At 52.5% G+C, this 18,615-nt stretch overlaps 1 protein-coding gene across 1 annotated transcript in view; it reads right to left on the bottom strand.

Annotated features, from left to right (window-relative positions):
* The window catches only part of VSTM2L (V-set and transmembrane domain containing 2 like), a 32,196-nt gene that overhangs the window by 9,294 nt on the left and 4,287 nt on the right, over positions 1 to 18,615 (bottom strand). Inside the window, exon 2 of the mRNA XM_006921802.1 lies at positions 1,621 to 1,790. Within this exon, the coding sequence (XP_006921864.1) occupies positions 1,621 to 1,790 (170 nt within the window). The remainder of the gene's footprint in view (positions 1 to 1,620; positions 1,791 to 18,615) is intronic.

Here is an 18,615-nt window from a genome sequence, read left to right as displayed (position 1 = left end):
AGGGGTGAAGAAAGCAGAGACAAGGCATTAGCACCACTGGGTGGGAACGTGGACAACAGCTAAGATTCTAGCTACGGCAGGTGACACTCTGGGGGTCCCAGGGTCTGGATTTGGGGGTCCCTTTGCCCTGTGTCCTCTCAGGAGGTGGGGGGTGAGTCGGAGCAAGAGAAGATAAAGGAGGTGCCTATAAAACAGATGGTGTGTGTGCTCTGCATTTAGACGACCGGGCATTTGGAGATATATGAGGGGGGTATGGGTAGACGGGCAAAGATGTGAGTCTGCTTGGTATGAATGTAGGACTGTCTGTCTCTACACTTGTGTCTATCTGTGAATATGTTGTATTTTCAGGTGTGTCACACACATGAGTGTTTGCAGCAGATACTGACGGAGTCCGGCCCACGTGCTGTTCCCTGCAAGCTGACCCCAGAGGCATCTAACTGGCAAAGGCCAGCAACTCTGCCTAAGGGATTTCCCTGACCACTGGAGTCCTCTAAGCCTGTGCGTTGAGCTGCTGACACTCCTGGGAGCAACGCAGAACATGTTAGAGGCTATTTCCTGCACATGCAAGAACGTGTGAGCATGCCCACCTGTGTGTACGAAGGTGTGTAAATATAATGTGTTCATATATAAATGGGTGCGTTTGCATACTGTTTGTGTACATACAGGTGTGTAAATATAATGTGTTCATATATAAATGGGTCGGCACATATGTGTGCGTTTGCATACTGTTTGTGTATACACGAGTGCGAGAATGAAAACGTCTCAGTTTGGGTTTCCCGGGAAGCACACCTTGAGACAAAGGTTCAAGTGCAAGTAATATATCTGGGAGGCGATCCCAGGAAACATCAGTAGCAGAGTGAGTGATGGAAACAAAAAAGGGGAGGAAGTCCACAATGGATGTGTTATCGAGCCCTCATCCCAGCTGAGGGGCACGGGGGCTGGGGACTTTATCCTCCAACTCCTGCCAGTTACTGGTGGAGCGCTCCTCCAGCCTGTCTTGCTGGCCGGCAGGCTCTGTTGTCCACAGAAAACCCTTGGGCAGAGTCACAGGGGTTGGCAGTTGTCAGTGGAGCTGGTGGCAGGGGACAGAGTGTGCTCTAGCATGTGGGCAGGGACACCGACGGCATCTGTTCCAGTGGTGCGCACATGAGTGTGTCTATGTGTAGTGGCAAATTCGTGTGCAGTGACTGGGTTGCAGGCGTGTGCTGCGCATGCGTGGAAGAGTATGCGTGCATGTTCATGACGGAACTTGGCTGTCCCATGTCTGTAGCTTGGAGAAGTGATAAAAAGTGAGTCAGGAGATTCATCTTGCCCCACAGCCTGGAACCAGCTTCTGTCTCTCTGGCCCCAGCTTCCCCACCTGTACCTGAAAGGGAGAACTCTGCACTCCTTGGAGAGGCCTTCTTATTGTGTCCATCCCAAGTGCTCAACCTAGCTCTGCCTCCTGCCCTGAAAACAAGCCTCTTTTTCAGGGAGAAGGAAAGGAGACAGCTGGGTGCCGCAGAGGACAAACATAGCTGGAGCCCGTACCCCTCAGAAGAGATGAGGGGCAGAGACACACCCCTATCCAAGGGGCCAGGAATCTCCCAGCCCAACTCAGAGTCTCCCCAGGGCGGGTACCTGGTTCGAGGCCCACGCCTGCTTGTCGGTCCAGTCCCTGTGGCTCCGCACGTACCACCACTGGATCTCCAGGGAGTAGGAGGGGGAGCCGCTGCCGCGGAAGGAGCAGGCCATCTCCACATCCTCGCCTGTCCGCGCCGTCATGTCGTGGGGCGTCTCTGTGAACAGGGCTGTGCAAAGAAACAAGAGGGAGCGGGGAGGAATAGCCAGGGTCCAGGAAATGGCAGGGCCAGCAGGGCCAGCAGGGACAGGGCTGGTGGGTGGAGGAGGTGGACAGAGCGGGAGTAGCCAGGCCTGCAGGTGGGAATGCCCTGGTTTCAGGTGGGGCACCTGGAGAAGCTCTGCCAGGCTGGGCAGAGGGGTAGGCGGCAGCAGCTGGCAAGACACAGGAAGGAAGGAGTAGGCCCAAGGCCCTCAATGCCCCCCGCTCAGGCTGGGCCCCTATCCTGGAGCCTGTGGGAGCTGTGGGAGACTCTGCAGGGGAGTGAGGGATCGGATGAGGGCTGGGTTGCAAAATGTGAGCAAAGAGGCCAGAAGGCCAGAAAGGAAGGTGCCATTCCTGTTAATTCTTCCAGATTTCTCCAATTGCTTCCATCCTGGTTTTCTCCTGGGCTATTCCCAGCCCCTGTGCACAGTGATCAGTGCTTTCTTTGCAAAACCAAATGAGACCAGGCCACCCCAGCTCAGAACTTTCCCCTGGCTCCCCACTGCTCCGAGGAGAAAGGCCCCAAGGTTGGCGGAGGGATCAGATCCCACCCGCCTCGCTGTCCTGTGAACATGTCTCCTTCCACCTCACTCTTGCTCTGACTGTTCCCAATGCCTGGATGCTGTTCCCTTGGCCCCCCTTTGCCCTGCAAGTCACTCAGAGCTCAGCTCATAGTTGGATCCTCAGAGAAGCCATCCTTGACCCCATGAACCTGTGCAGGTTTCCCCCACCCCTGCCTCCCACCCGCTGCATTCACGGGCACGTATCTGTTCACTGCAGGCACCGACCATCGAAGCTCCATGGGAACAGGGATCAGAGCTCCCCACAGCTACACAGCTCCCGGCACTTAGTATGTAGGTGCTCCGCATGTGCCCAACAGGTGGGACATCCTCCACCCTCTCAGGGCCCCAAGGTGCAATGGAAGCCACAGCCGCCTCTTGTCCCCTGCAGGGCCCAGGTCCCCACCAAATCCCAGGACAGGCGGTTCTCCTGACCCAGGAGGAGCCCCACCCCACCCGCCACCCCTTCCACTCTGCCAGGCAAAGGAGAAAACAAACCCCCACTTTGTACGGCCCACTGTCCCTCTCCACCATATGTTCTGTCTCTCATCTCTCCAAACAAATATTGTCCTGAGATGTAATTAGAATTCTTCCCTCTTCTCAGGAGAGATTATCTTGCCTTGGAAAAATGCCCAGCTGTGCAGGTCACCCAGGAATGTTGCGTCTGTCCGTACCGCCATCCCAGCCCCACCTTGCTACTGCAGCCCGCAAGGCGCTCCACCCAGCGAGGCAGAAAAATGAGTGGAAGGAAGGGCAGAGATGGGCTTCTTTGAGTGGGGGCTCTATCAAGGTGACCTGGGGAGGAACAGGGCCTCCATCCACCCTCACTCAGCCTTCCCCTGCCCACAGGCTGCCCCAAACTAACTGAAAACTCTGGCCCTGGTCCACCAGCTCTTTTTGCTAATGCAGAAAACAAGGCTCAGAGAGGGCAGTGTATGGCCCGGGGCTGCTCAGTAGCCAGGAGTCAGCTTGGCCAGGCCCTCTCAACCCCAAACAGCCTTGTGAGGGACCCCAGCACAGAGTCACCTCTCCCTGCAAACCCCACTAAGGGTCATTGGATGGCATCATCCAACAGAAACAGAATGCCAGCCACACATGTGAGGCACGTAGAATTTTCAAGTTTCTAGTAGCCACATTTTAAAAAGTTTTTAAAAAAGATTTTTTTTAACAGGAGAAATGAGTTTTAATAACATATTTTATTAACCCAAGATATCCAAAAATTATTTCAAATAATGAAAATTATTACTGAGATATTTTATGTTCTTTTTGGTGCCAAGTCTTGGAAATTCAGGTGTATTTTTACATGATTATGACACACCTCAGTTTAGACTAGCCACACTCCCCAGTGCTCAGCGGCCCGTATGGGGGTTATCCCAGCAGGTGAAGGCTCAGCTGCAGGCTCAGCTCCCCTCCCTTTCCCAGGTCCTCGTTGCTCAAAAGAGGCAGCCAAAGCCCAGCGCTGGGAAGTGACCCTTCCAAGGCTATGCGGCAGAATCTGGATTTGAACCCAGGCTTGTTTGGCTCCCAAGGCTATGCTCTTTCTAAAGAATTCAAACTCTTTTTGGTTGTAGAGCTTCCTTTTAAAAGTACAGTAAAAAATAGTCAATCTTATAGGGTCTTTTGGGGCAGGATGGGGAGTCTGTTTTATTCTGAGTGCAAAGGCCTGAGGAGGCACAGAGGAGACATTTTACTTAGCTTAAAGCAATCAGGGAAGGCTTCCCAGAAGATGTGTTGCCTAGTGGGGCAGGTAGTCCTGAGCCAGGAGTAGGGAGGGGCTTTAGGTGAGAAGATGGAGAGAGTCTAGCTCTAAGAACTCGTGGAGCCAGGTGAGTTGGCTGTGGGTGTGGCCTCTAGCCATCTCTTCAAAAGTGGGCTCTGGACCCAGGGTCTCTCTGATCCCCTCTGGCTGACCCTGCCAGGAGCTGCCTAGGTTGGGGAGAGGGCTCAAGATCCCATTGGCTCCAACCTCAGTAGGGAAGGAGGCAGTGTGTCTACAGGACAAGTGGGAAAACTGAGGCTCTGGGCATTTGATGGCATATCTGAGTCTCCCTGTTTACAGGCAGCAACATGAAGGCACCGCCCCAAAGACCCCCCACCACTACCACTCAGGGAGAAGCCATGTAGGCAGGTAAGCACTGAAAGCATATGACTGGGAGCCAGAGATGGAGGACTGAACCTGTTTCTGCCAACAGACTTGCTGTGTGACCTTGGGAGAATCTCTCCTCTTCTCTGAGCCTCAGTTTGCTCCTCTGTACAATGGGGATTAGAACTCATGGTCTGAGAGCCCCACAAGCTCAGACAATCTGAGGGAGAAAGTCATATATATTCTAAGGGCAGTGCCCTGGGCATTGGGAAGGGAGGAGTCACTTCTACTTGGGGGAGGAAGGGGTGGTATGTCAGCCAGGCCCGGAAGGATGGCTGGCAGAGGCAAGGAGGAAGGGAGTGCTATGAGCCAAGGCAGAGAGGAGGGAAATCCAGAAAGCCTCGTTTCCTTTTTTTTTAAGTCCACATTGTTAATTAAGCATCTACCACATCTCTAGCACTATGCACACACTATCTCTAATACTCTCTAATCCACTCACTCCCATTTGACAGATGAGAAAAAATGAGGCTCAGAAAGATGACATGACTCATCCAAGATTCACACAGAGCTGGGTTTTGAACCTACGTTTAACCAGCAGTTACGACTAAAACCCAGGGTCCGTCAGTCCCCATCAGAATCTGGTCTGAATTAGCAGGTAAAGTTCAGCCACCATGCTCTGCACTTCTGCATCCCACTTGTATACCTCGAGAGACAGGGAGCTCAGTTCCTCCTACTTCCACCGGAAGTAGCAGCTCTAATTGGCAAGATGTTCTCGCTCCCTCTCCTAACTTGGTGAGTGAAGACACCGCATCCGCACCAGAAACTGGGAAGTGATCCATCCTAATTTTGATGATGACGGTGCAATAAACTCTAAGAACTATCGAGTACTTGCATTGCACCAGGTACTAAGCCAAGCCCTTTACATACATTTTCTCATGCTCCCACCGTCATGCTGTGGAGTACATGGGATCATTATGGAACCCATTTTTCAGATGGGAAAGCTGAGGCTCAGAGAGGTTAAAGAACTTGCCCAAGGCCACAGAGTAAGTAGGTAGTTACATTTGCATCCGGTGCTAGAGGACTCAAGAGTGGGAGCCGGGAACTTCTAGACCTTGCTCCTGCAGCACCTCTTCCCCACCCCCCAACCCCACCTCATTCCTCAATCTCTATGTCAGGCCCCCACCCAGACCCCTAATCCCCATGTCAGCCTCCTTCCTGAGTCTGGGACATAAAATCGATCTCTCCTCTTTGACTTCTTCCTGTGTCCCTGAGCCCTCCCTCCCTCCCTGCCAGGTAACTCCTCACAGCCAGTCCCTGGGGAAGCTGGTATAATTATAGATTTTTGAGAAGGATGCAATTGTGTTCTCCAGCCCCAGGGCCCGAGTAGGGCTGGGCTCACTGGGAAGACAATTAAAACTGGTATCCACAAATTAAGATTCTGCAGGAGGAGAAAGGGGCTTGATTGAATTCAGTATCTTCTTCCTTTCTGCTTTTAATTGGGGGAGCGATGTATTAATTAACCCCAGACCCAGTTATCAGAGCCTCATCTGTAGGAAACGGCTTGTGGCCCTGGCCTGAGCCCCTGGGTCTGGCTTCTGGGAAAGGCAAGGAATGATCTAAAAGATCTTGCCCACCTTTATGAGCAGGGCCCTGACCTACTTTCTAACCTTCCAGGCCTGGTTCAGCACAAACATCTAAGGCTTTGCTTTCAGGCCTAGGTTCAAATCCTAGCTGTGTGACCTGGACAAGCCCCTCTACCTCTCTGAGCCTCAGTTCCTTCATCTGAAAAAAAAAAAAAAAAAAAAGAGAGAGAGAGAGGGAGAGAATGAGAGGACATGAGGGAGGATACAAGGCAATATATACCTCATGGCTGGCACATGGTAGGTGCTCAACAAACATGACCTTCTCTCACCTTCTAGCTCAAAATTCTATCTTCTCCAGAAAGATTTTAAAAGATGCTTCTTTGTAACTTCATTAGATTAGGCAGTTGACACAACATCTGTAGTTCACTCACGCCCGGGTCCCATGACATCTCATCCATCCGTCCTGTATCCGTCTGCTTCCTCATTTGCTCCCGACAGCACACACACCCAAGCTGCCAGTGGGTCTCACTCAGGGCTTGCCTGTCCACTGAAGACTGTCCCAGCCCAGCTCCAAGTCCCTCCATCTCGGAGCTCGGATTCCCCACCCCAAACTCTATGATCCAGCCCCAAATCTACTCTTTCACTCTATACAGCCCTCTCTGCTGTTCCAATCTTCAAATCTCTGGTTTGAGGCTGCTTCCTCCAAGAAGCCTGCAGGAACTGGACCCAGCCAACTCATCAGTCTTTGCTGAAATGGGTCCCCCCTTAGGGACTGGTGACAGGGACAGCTCCTAGTCAGGGGAACTAAAGGAGCTGGAGCTAGGGAAAGGCAAAGGGGACAGAGCAGTGAGAACCGGGGTGGCCCTGCAGGCCCCTTGGTTAATCCCTCAGCCCAGGCCCTCTGTGGTGAACCCTGATGGTGTCTGAGTCCTCTCACTGCCTCACTAGAGTGTGTTAGATGACAGATATTGAAGTGTCTGTATTTTCCTCTAGCCTGGAAGCTCCCGCAGGGCAAGGCTCCTACGCTGCCCCCAAAGAACAGGCATGTAGGAGGTGCTATTAGGCCTGTGCTGAATAAATGAATGAATAAAGTAAGAAATGAAGATTGGGAAAAAAAGAACCAGATAATTGAAGTTAGAAACTGTAAGAAAAAAACAACAAAAAAAGACACCATTCATTCATTTATTCATCCAGTCATTCATTCACACAACATTTATTGGGCACATTAAGTGCCAGACTGGAGTTTTTGGGGGGACTGCACCCACAAGAGAAGGGATGGGGACGGACATAAGGACACAGGCAATCAGGGAGGTCCAGAATCAGGCCCCAGCAGCACAGCTCCCTCCCCAGCCCCTCCTCTGGCCCTCATGAACACTGGCACCCAGGCCCAGCCTGGCTCATATGGGCCCAGCTGAGGGGATGCCTAGCCAAACTGACATGCAAGCTGGCAGCTCCTCGAGAAGGCCCATAAAATTATCATGTGAAATGCAACCAAGAATAAAACAGGATAATAAATAAATGTTGTAAGTGCCAAGAAGGGCCGTGGCTGCTTCACCAGCAGCTACCCCCAAGCCCTAACCTTGAGGCCCACGGACCAGCCCCATCAGCCCCGTGGGATTGTCTTTCTGATCGGAGGCTCACGATGAGCCAGAAAGTTGATGTGCCTGAGCCCACAAAATCCTCATAGCGACCCTGTGGAGCAGGGATCATTGTGCCTGTATTACAGGTGGAGAACCTGAGGCTCAGAGAACCTAGGGGCCATCAGGGCTAGTCCTCTGCTCTGGTGTTGAAGGAAGGAAACCCTACCTATGTGCTAGGCACTGTACACAGGACCGCACTTCATCCTCACAAAGACTCAATGAGGTAGTACTATTCCTTGACAGCCCCATTTCACAGAAGGAAGTACCAAAGCTCAGAGGAGGGGTGTTGGTGCCTGTGGTCACACAGCATAAATGGACAAAGTCAGACTTCAATCCCAAGGCTGACTATAAAGTTTCCCAACCAAAACTTGAGTCCTCTCTAAGCTCCTGCTCCCCTTTCAGTGTTAAAAAGTGTGGCTCTGGGAGCCATTTCCAGAGAGCCTGCTCTGTGCCTAGCTTGGCTGGGTGCTGGGGATGGAAGGGTGTGTGGCATGGGGTCAGGAAGGCCCGTGGCCACCGAAACTCTCAGCTGGGGGACAGGACAGGGAGAAAGGACTACAGAGGGAGGTTTAATGAAGCCCTGCCTCCCCTGTGAATCTCACCGCACTCCCCAAATCAGATGTAAAATGTCCATTACAGGAGAACCTAGAGAAGTGGGGTGCAAAAGCCCATGGGGGCTGAGAAGGCTGGTTGCCTAGAGGGAGCCCGGCAGGCAACAGCCAGAGCCCCCTCCTCCCCAAGGGTGAATGCAGCGTGACTGCCCTGGGATGGGCCCAGGGGAGGCCCCGAGGGTTCTCTTGGTTTCCCCCTGGGCAGCCCCTGGCTTTTGGCAGGCTGCCTGTAGCAAGAGGGATCAACGTGTGAGTGGATGAAAGGTCATTTTATCTTGGAGTGGCCAGGTTTTTCTCTTAACAAGTGGAGAGAAAAGCATTTTGTACAAAAGCTTAAGAAGTTGCAGTGTCCTTAGTGGGCACGTGCTGGCCTTGGCATGCAGAAAGAATGAGAGAGATCAGCCATCACAGACCCCTATTCTGGGCCAGGCTCTGTGCTGGGCTTCCCAAGATGTCTGGACCAGGCCCTGGTCCTCAAGGGACCCACAGTCCACAGGAGAGACACACAGACCAGTGACTGTCATATGGACCAAGAACAGCCGAAACTGAGCCTGAATCACCATGTACAGTTGTTCACATAGCCGTGCAAGGTGCCCGTGCTAGGAGAAGAAAAGGCTGGCCTATGCACGCCTGGGGAGTCAGGGAAGGCTTCTAGGGGGAGGGGGCATGCTTGAACTTGAAGGCTAAGTGGGATTTGCACAGTCAGGGGGAGCTCAGAACAGGAAAGGGTACACCAAAGAGAGGGTTTTCGAAGTCCAACCTTTTGGGGACCACCTTCACCATTTCTGCAGAATCCCTGTACCACCTGTACTATAATTTACTTGATATTTATTTTCAAAACATCTTTTCCTTTTTACTTAAAAAAAGTTCAGCTTAAAAGGAGACTTTTATTACTGTCATAAATGGAAAATCGGCATCACTTGCCATAAATAGAGGGTAACTGTAAAAATAAACACTATCAAAACCAACAGTGTTCGTAAATTCTAACCAGGGAAGGTTGCTTGCTGAAGGCTACGAGCCTCAATCTCCATCTTCTCTCATTAACGAGGGACACTGGCAAGAGTTAGGGCATTAAATTCAGAGCAGCACCAAGCAGAGACTTTTTTCTTGATGAAAAGGGGCTTGGGATGCAGGTCTTGCTAAAGGTAGGCGGCCACCTTCACCACCATCACCAGTTCCGGCTTCCTTGGCCACTGGCCCAATCTCACTTCCAAGACCTTGCTGGTGCTGCCCATATACCGAAAAGCCTTCCCCACCAATCACCTACCAGAATCCTACCAATTCTTCCAGTCCAGCCGATGGTGCCGCATCCTGTCTGATTCAGTGTAAGGTTCCCTGTGCCTGGCATGTGGTGAGGACTAACACCAATTTCAGGAGCAAGGAGGTCCAAATGTGTGCTCGTGGAATACACGAACAAAGAAAGGAATGAAAGACTCCCTTATGGTCTGTGCTGCACAAACCGGGGAAGAAACATCCCGAGGCATTGATGTCCCTCCCCAAAACGGGGAAAGAACATCATCTTTGTCTTAAAACAAACATGAATATATACATTATGGAATAGAATACAGAATTTATGAATTTTTGAAAGAAATAGGAGACATCAAAGAAACGTTGGCTCTGGTGGGGAGCTGTTTGCTTCTTGCGTGGGGTGAATCCCCCCAAGTCAAGGGCCTCCTGTTCCATGCAATCCAAGGCCTTGTCCATCTCTGCAGCTTCAGGGTCCTCGGACCATGCTCTGTGCACAAGAATGTTGACATGTGGGCTAAAGGGGAAAGGGGTCGGGAAGAAGGGGCAGGACTGGGAGGCGGAGTGGCCTGGATTTACAGGTGAGGATGCAAGTTGCAGCTCTGCCCTGGCTTGCTGTGTGGCTTTGCGTGAGTTGCTTTACTTCTCTGAGCTTCGATTCCCACATGTCATGGCTTAAAGGCTTATGCCAAGGATTAAATGAATTAATGCAGGTGAAGAGCCTGTTTCAGGGTGCAGAACGCAGTGGAGCCTCAAAACCTGCTGTTACCTGGTGGTACCCAGTCCCTAGCGAGTTTTAGACACGCACGAGCACATTCACCCAGGTGGGGCCCCTGCCCAGCCCCAGCCGGTTAGGAATGGGGGGCTGCCCCAGCCAGTAAAAATTAAAATAGCTAACATTTTTGAGCATTTACTATTTGCTAAGTGCCTGGTGACGCTGTCCCTCAGTTTCCTCATCTATGTAATGGGGACGATAGCAACGACTACCTGAAAGAGTTGTTGTTAGGGTTAAATGCATTAACATTTATACAGTGGAGTGCCTGGCACACGCTATGTGCTACAGAGGTGTCTCCTTTATATTTAGTTAGTTTTAATGGAAGTGAAATTCACATAACATATAATTCACCATTTTAGAGTGAACAAATCAGTGGAATTTAGTGCATTCACAATGCTGTGCAACCACTGCCTCTACCTAGTCCCAGAGCATTTTCAACCCCCCCAACAGGAAACCCTGTTCTCATCAAGCAGTCACACTCCAGCCCCTGGCAACCACCAGTCTGCCCCCGGCCTCCGTGGGTTTGCCTCCGCTGGATATTTCACATAAATGGAAGCACATAACATGTGGTCTTTGGGGACTGGCTTTTTTTCACTTAGCATAATGTTTTCAGGGTTCATCCACATTATAGTACAAATCAGATTTCATCCCTTTTATAGAGGTGTTTATTTAATAAAAGAAAATATTTCACCAAACCCCCCAAACCACCTGGGGAATAACCACTATCATTCTCCTCTTCTTCCAGATGGGGAAACTGAGGCACAGAGAGGGTGGAGACTTGCCCGGGTCCCCTGCCCGGCAACCCTGACACAGCCAGGAGGGCAGTGCTGGGGCTGAGGCTGGGGGCAGGGTGCCTCCCAAGGCCAGCAGCACATATCGAGGGAAACAGCAGCAGAATTACAGATCTGGGGAGATTTCAGGAAAGCGAAAACATTCTGGCACTTGCAGGAGTGTGGGAGTTGAGCAGGTTTCCCCAGTGGAATTCCCGCCTCCTCTTCCCACACTCCTGGACCACAGGGTTTGGGAGGGAGCGAGGCAGGTGTGGGGATGTGCAGGGAGTCAGGGACGAGGTAGGGACCAGGGTGGGGGAGCCGAGGACAGGAGAAAGCAACCAGGAATTTCTCTTCGTCGTCACTGGCCCACCCTGCAAAGCCCGCAGAGAAAGGCCATTGCACCAATGGCTAGTGAGGCTCAGAGTTGAGTGGGGGCCAGAATTTGAACCCAAGAGTGTCTTGACCCCAAAGTCCAGGCATGTACGCATCCTGGCTGCCTGCCAGAGGCAGAGAGGGGTGAATGGAGGAAGCCAAAGGAGGTCGCGTCAGCCACAGGGATGAGTGGGTGCCCCAGAACCCCAGAAAGCAGCATCCCCAGATTCACTGAGAAGGAGAAAGAAAATTGAGAGATGTGGGGAGGCACCCGGGGTGGAGCCAGAGGGGGCCGGGGCCATGGAGAACAGAGTAGAAGGGGAGAAGGGGAGATGAGGGCATCTAAAAACCAGGGGCAGAGACCAAGAGGAGGGGAGAAACTGAGACAGACCCCAGGGATGCTCCAGAGCACAGGTGGTCGCACAGCAGGCAGGGGCAGAGAACAGATTGGTCCTGCCACCCCTCCCCCACAGCACCTGGCCTGGATTGAACCCGGCCCCCCAATCCCCGGCCCCACCCTTTGTGTTTGGGAAACCCAAGATCGCAGCAGTAAATAAGTGGGTTCTGGAATGACCGGATTTTGAACCTCACTTGCACTGCCTTGGGGTGGTCCAATCTCTGAACCTCAGTTTCCTCATCTTTTAAATGGGACTCAACGCCATCGTACATACCTGCAGATGTCTGGCACACAGTGAGTTCCATGGAGCGTTATCATGATGGAGATGAATCGGGCCGCTATCCATGCCATCTCCCCAGGTGGTCTTGCTCCAGCTATTCCCTCCCTAAGGCCCCCACCTTCCTTTTCCAGGCTAGCCTGGCCTGGCCTTTTCAAACACCAGGACTATTCTAGAACCAGAGAATCCCTAGCTAAAGGGGTTCTGCCCCTTCCCGGGGCCTTTGCACTTACTGTTCCCTCTGCCCGGGAGAGGATTTAATAGAAAGCAACAGAGCCAGGATGTGGCTCGGGCACCCAGCACCTAGCTGGAGCTCAGGGACCACTGCTGAGGTCTCTGGGGGAGGGCATAAGGAGACCAGCCGGTGAGTCTCAGGGCCCCTGCCCCAGAGGCCTTCCCATCAGCTGACAGCCAGCCCGCCCTCCCCTCCCTCTCCTCTGCCTGCCCAAGACCATTAGTGCTGCTTTGTTTTGAGCACTATTTCCACTACCATGTGCTCTGGCCGCCGCTGGGCCTCCATTAGGGACCCTTTCCCGGGGCCGATGACAGCCAGCAAACAGCTCCCCAGCGAGCTAGCCCGTAATTGCTGCCGCCTCCAAGGCAGGAAATAATTTTTTTAAAACCTCACAAAGCAAAACAGACACCCTGCCGACTGCTCTCGCCTTCCCCACTCTCAGCCGGGAACCAAGCCGAAAGGTTCTAAGAAAGGGGGGTTCAGTCAAGACCCCCAACCCCAAGAGACACCCTTAACATGCCAGGCTGGGGGAAAACAAAGTTTGGGCTCTGCTCCCTTGCACTGAACTAGGGGTGGGGCCCCTGGCCCACTGTACCTCACTAAGCCTCGGTTTTCTCCTCTGCAAGATGGGCATGTTGATGGGTGCCTGGGGTGCCTGCTGGGGTGATCGCGAAGGGGCTCTGACGGGAAGTCATGGGCCTCTCTGAGGAGCTACATGAAGCGTGAAGGTGAGAGCCAGAGGGCAGGAGAGGTGGGAAGAAAGGCTGCCAGGAGGAGGCAGTTGCTTGGGAAAAGGTCCTAAGGAGGAAGGAGCTTGGCGTGTCCAAGAGCTAGAAAGGAAGCCTGTGCACTTATACACACGCACATGCATGTGCACACTCACACACGCCTGCGTTTCCATCATTCCCCGGACACCGAGGTCAGCCCCAGCATCCTCTGAGCCCATGAACTCAGCCCCTTCCCCAGGAAGCAGCCTCTTCTCCTCTGTTGGTCCCTCCAACCCCCAAGTCCAGTTCGAACTCCCTCCCCCCCCTTGCCACTTTCTGCTCACACAGCCATACCCACCTGACGCCAGCCACACCCTGTGCCTTCCCCACTCAGAAACCTTCCAGGGCTGCTGCTGCCCTGGAGGTCAAGACCGAGCTCTGCAGCCTGTCCTCTGGAGCTGCAGCTGTGGCCTGCTTTACCAATACGCATGACCCTCCAAATGAAGCCTTTGCCAGGCCCAGGCAGTCAGGCCCGACTCTGTACTGGCCTCTGGAATCTCCTCTCAGCCCTGGAGGTCCCTGGACACAGGCTGAGAAGGAGCCTACCTCCCCCAGGAAGTCTTCCCTGACTGCACCAGGACACAACAACCACTCTCCCTGGGAACCGGCAGAGACCTCCTTGGGATGGCTCGCCTGCCCGTGACCTGTTTCCTGGGCTCTCATCTCCGGTTTACTGTCATCCCTTATGTCTCCCCAACACCCACCCCCTGAAGACACTTATCCACCGAGGACTTGCTGGGGAAAGTTAATGAAGTTTCATTCCAGAGGCCGCCCCAGGTCACATGGGAGGGCTGAGGGTAGGGGAAAGACTCCAGGTCCACACCTGGCCTGCTACTCGTTCACCCTGTGTCCTGGGGCCAGTCCTGGCCCCTCTCCGGGCCTCGTTTTCCTCGGTGAAAGGAAAGCTGCTTTTCCTGAAGACCACAGATGGGCTTTGGGGCCTCAACAAACCCTCGGAAACTAAGCAAAACGATGTGGCATTTTCCTGAGAAAACCATCCAGTTTTCATCAGATTCTCAAGAGGATTGTGACCTCCGAAATAATTAGGAACCACGTCTAAACAAGCTCCAGTGTCCCTTGTAACTTCACCATTTGGTCATTCATCCTTTTTTTCCACTTCATTCATTCAACTGACATTTCATGAGTGCCTGCTCTGTGTGGGAGTCATTATGATAAACAGAATATATGCATGTGTAATCGGAGATGTCATCTGAAGAGGGGTGTGTGTGTGTGTGTGTGTGTGTGTGTGTGTACAGAGAGGCAGAAAGAAAGAGAACACCGAGGTGAAAAGAGGAAGAGAGAGGGATACAGCAGACATAGAGAAAGGGACAAAGAAAGATGGAGAGAGACTTAAAGACAGAGATAGAGGGCAAAAGAGACAGAGACGGAGACAGAGCTGATTGAGAGAGACCCAGAGAGAGAAAGATCCAGAAAGCGGGGGGCAGGCAGAGCATTTGCCACAGATGGCCACTGCCAGCCCCCCTAATTGATAGCTCTGAGCAAGGCCCCCTCTCCCCGCTCCAGCTCTAACCTTCCAGATGCTCCCAGAGCTTCTATGCCTCTAGTCCCAAGGGCAACAGCTTGGAGGGGCGGGGAGGCTGGTTTTAAAGCAAAGGCTTCTAGGCAGAGGAAACCAGCTTGGTCCCTTAGGCCAGGACATTAAAGGACCACCCAGGCTCCCTCCCACCTCGCCAAAGCTCTTCAAACCACACACAATCAAACACTGGAACACACACACTCCAGACATTCGTTTAGACAAAAACACCAGCCCCTCATAGCGTACCCAGGCAGGTGCACCCAGGGCCACCCGGCTGTCCTGAGTCAGACCGCTCCCCACCGACAGGGCTGGACTTGGATCCAGGAGCCAAGACTTTCACGCTCTTTCAGCCAGACCCAGCCTGCACAGCGTTTTGGCGTCACAGACCCTGAGAGACTCTGATGAGGCCAGGACACCGATCCGGAACAGAGCACCCGCCCACACACCCACCCGGTTCGGCAGCCAGGAGCAGGACAGATGAACGGGTTAAGAACTCCAGTTCTGCAGTCCTGCAAGCTGGGCTCAAGCCTGGTTTTACCATGCGACATCCGTGCGTCCTCGGGCAAGTCACATCACCCCCGCTAAGCCTCAGTGTCCTCGTCCGTAAAATGGGAGCACCCTCCTCACGGGGTGCATGAGGATGAAAGGGGAGGAGGGAGTGGAAGTGGTAGGCACGGAGAAAACACTCGATGAGCACTGGCTGGTGTTTCAGTTCACAGACCCCTGAAGGCCACTGAGAGCAAAGCACCACGTGCTGCATGGACTTCCACGCCACCATCGACTCCATCCTCACCTGCCGAGTGGAGGACAAAGGCTAGGGCTTAGGAGGATACGGATGGAAGAATTCTAGGTGTTTAAAGCTTAGGCAAACTTGGCATCATTCAGGTGGGGACAATGAAGCCCAGAGAGGGGAAGGGACCTGCCAGGCCACCCCGAAGGTAGAGGTGGAGGTAGACTAGATAAAAACCTTTTCTGCTGCCCCAACTCGCACTTTCAACTCAGAGCTGAAGTGAAGTCACAAAGGAGTCACTGCCCCTTCCCCTCAACACAGGGGACAGCAAAGGGCCCCACCCCTGCCATGTCCCTTGTGTGAGGCCAGGCATCCTCGATTTGGGAGCTCCGCCCACCTGGGCCCTTGTCCCTTGTCCCAGCACCATCGCTAAATTGCTGTGCAACAGATCTTTATTAACCACCCACTGTGTTCTGGCTTCTGTCCACTTCACTGATTTATGCTCTTTTGGGAAATAAAGCAGGAATCCCCTCTATAACATCTCTAGCTAATAACTGGTGGGGTCCAACTTGCATACCTTCTGTGATGGGCAGTTCACTACTGGACACCCTCACTGTCCAGAGTAGTGGGTAAGTGCCCTTCTCTGGGCTGAATGTCATCCCTGCTTCTTAACTCTTAGCACAATTTATATATATATACATACATATATATATGTGTATGTGTATATATATATATATAAAATAGGTTTAGTTGTCTGAGCAAGAACCTTATGTCTTTCTTCTTCATTAATACATCCCTAGTGGCTAAGAGCATGGTACATGGCTGATGTTCAATCAATATTTGTTGAATGAATAAATGAATGAATGAATGAATAATCAAGCTTCCAATACATGGCAGCAGCCTGTGTTTGGCCAGTGGTTCTCAGTATGAGTAGGGAGCGTGAGGTAGGAGGGGCCGCCTGTGGGCCGGCACGCCCGCATCCTGTCATTCTCATACGTCATGCCTGCATACCACCCATATGATTACATCCTTAATAGTTTCCTATTAACTAACCCACTATTTTTTAATATCCACATCAATCTCATCCTAAGCAATCATATCTGTAAAATCATAGTTTTGATGTGCTGCTTATATTTTTCTAATCTACATAAAAATAAACGCATAACTATTAAAGTGTAAGAGGTTTGTCTGGATTTTGCCTAAAATCATCTGCCCAATCTTGCTGAGGGCCCTGGGGAGTCTTGAAGGAGGTTTCAACTGGGGATCGTGGAGCCGAGTCCCAGAGAATTCTCTGTTGGCTTCGAGAAAGGGAAGGGGACACAGCATTGGGCAGAGGACCTGGAAGAGCAGCAGCCCCACCGTACCCCGCTTCTCCACAGCAGTAGGTACTGGAGGGGACCAGCTGGTAAAGAGGTAGATTTCTTCTCCCAGTGAGACCACCACCTCTTTTTCTGATGGAGGAGTCGCATCAGGGTCTGGCAGAGGACGTCACAACCTGAAATCTCATTACTTTCAGGGCTGCAGCACCTCATAGCACCCCGGGGGGCCAGGCCTGGGTCAGCCTGCGGCAAGGTGAAACCAACCTCCCCTCCCTGGGATGTCCTTGCCATGGACAGTAGAGATGAGGAGGGGCTCTAATTTTGTGATTTTTCTACTGAAAACATGGATCCCTTATGAAATTAAAATTATGTGGCTGTTTAAAATTACATTAACTTAGAATGAGCAGAAGTTTAGAAATTTGAACCTCAGACCCCTGCCTTGTTCTCCTTGCCATCCATTTGTTCATTCTCTGCCGCCTCCCTGTGCTGGGTATTGTAGTGGGTGCGAGGACACAAGGGACTCTCGCTCACCTCCGCCTTGGAGCCCCGAGTCATTACAATGAGGGGTGGAGAGGTGAGAGTGCCCAGATGCCGCCTCTGTGTGCCCAGCTCACCCCAGACTCTCTTTGAGGCTGACTCTTCCCATAACGCCATCAACAGCTGGTCTGTCCCTAAGTCCAAGGTCATGGCCGAGCACCAGGGGGTGGGCTTGCTTCATGCCATCACCTTTCCCTTCTCTCTGACACATACCCCTCATGGGGGCACTTACGCCACTGTTCACACCACGTACCCCATCTTCCTACCCATTTGATTTTCTCGACCTCCAAGGGCAGTCAGAACGTCACTGAGACAGTGTTCTGGTCTAGGTTTGCCACTTCCGCTGCCTCCCAAATGCCCCCAGTGTGGAATGTGGAGGTCACCATACTCCTTCCACCTCTCCTCCTCTTCTCTGGGTCTCAACAGCACGGTGAGCATGGGCCTTGGAGCCACATTCTTGGGTTCGAATCATGACTCCTACACTTGCTAGGTGTGTGACCTTGGGCAAACCTTTTAACCTCCCTGCCAGAGAAAGTCCATTCCTCTTAGGGTTCTTCTGGGGATCAAATGAGATGATGCCATTTAAGGCCCTGGCACGACACTCAATAAACATTTCCTTCCATATATTTCTCTCCCTGTTTATGGATAAGACTTAATTCCAAAATCCAAATACCTCCTAGGCAGTTTGGGGCAAATGCTCCCTTGCCCACGGCCTTCGTCTTCCTCTCTGTGAAAGAGGTTGAGGAAGGTGGTTCGGGAGGCCTTGCTGGCTGGGCCTGAGCCTTGGTGACTGATTCCAAGTGCTCCACCGCCTGCCTCCGCGGCTGGTAGGTTGGAAGGGACCACTCTCTCTGGCAACCCTGACCTTGCCCACTTGTTTGTCACTAGGAGATTTCCCTCAACACCCCTGCTGTCGCCATGGGGATGAGCCACATTCCCCATCCTGCTGGCGGCTCGCAGCTCCCCTTGCTTTGGGAAAGGCTGAAGGAGCCACCGATAGGCAAGGTGTCAAAACCAACTGGCATGAAGGACTTGCGGAAAACCGTCTGTGAGGGCCAATTCCCCACAGGAGGCCTGTACACCCTCAGCCCAAAGCTGAGTGTTTACGGGTGTAATTGATAAAATAATCGCCAACACCCGAGACAACGGTGGACACATTTTTAACATCATAACCTTTGGAAGACAGCACTCAATTCGCTCCATCTTCCAGCCACCAAACTAGCCAGCGTATTGATGGTAAAATACCAACAGTTCGGTAAGGAACACAAGAAAGCCAGAGTCATTTTTCAGTGCACAGGCTGTTTGTCAAATGGCCCAGCACAGCAGTCCCCCACCCCCTCCCCCCCTCC

Source organism: Pteropus alecto, unplaced genomic scaffold, assembly GCF_000325575.1.
Source record: "Pteropus alecto unplaced genomic scaffold, ASM32557v1 scaffold45, whole genome shotgun sequence".
Lineage (NCBI taxonomy): Eukaryota > Metazoa > Chordata > Mammalia > Chiroptera > Pteropodidae > Pteropus > Pteropus alecto.
This window is presented reverse-complemented; position numbering and strand designations above follow the sequence as displayed.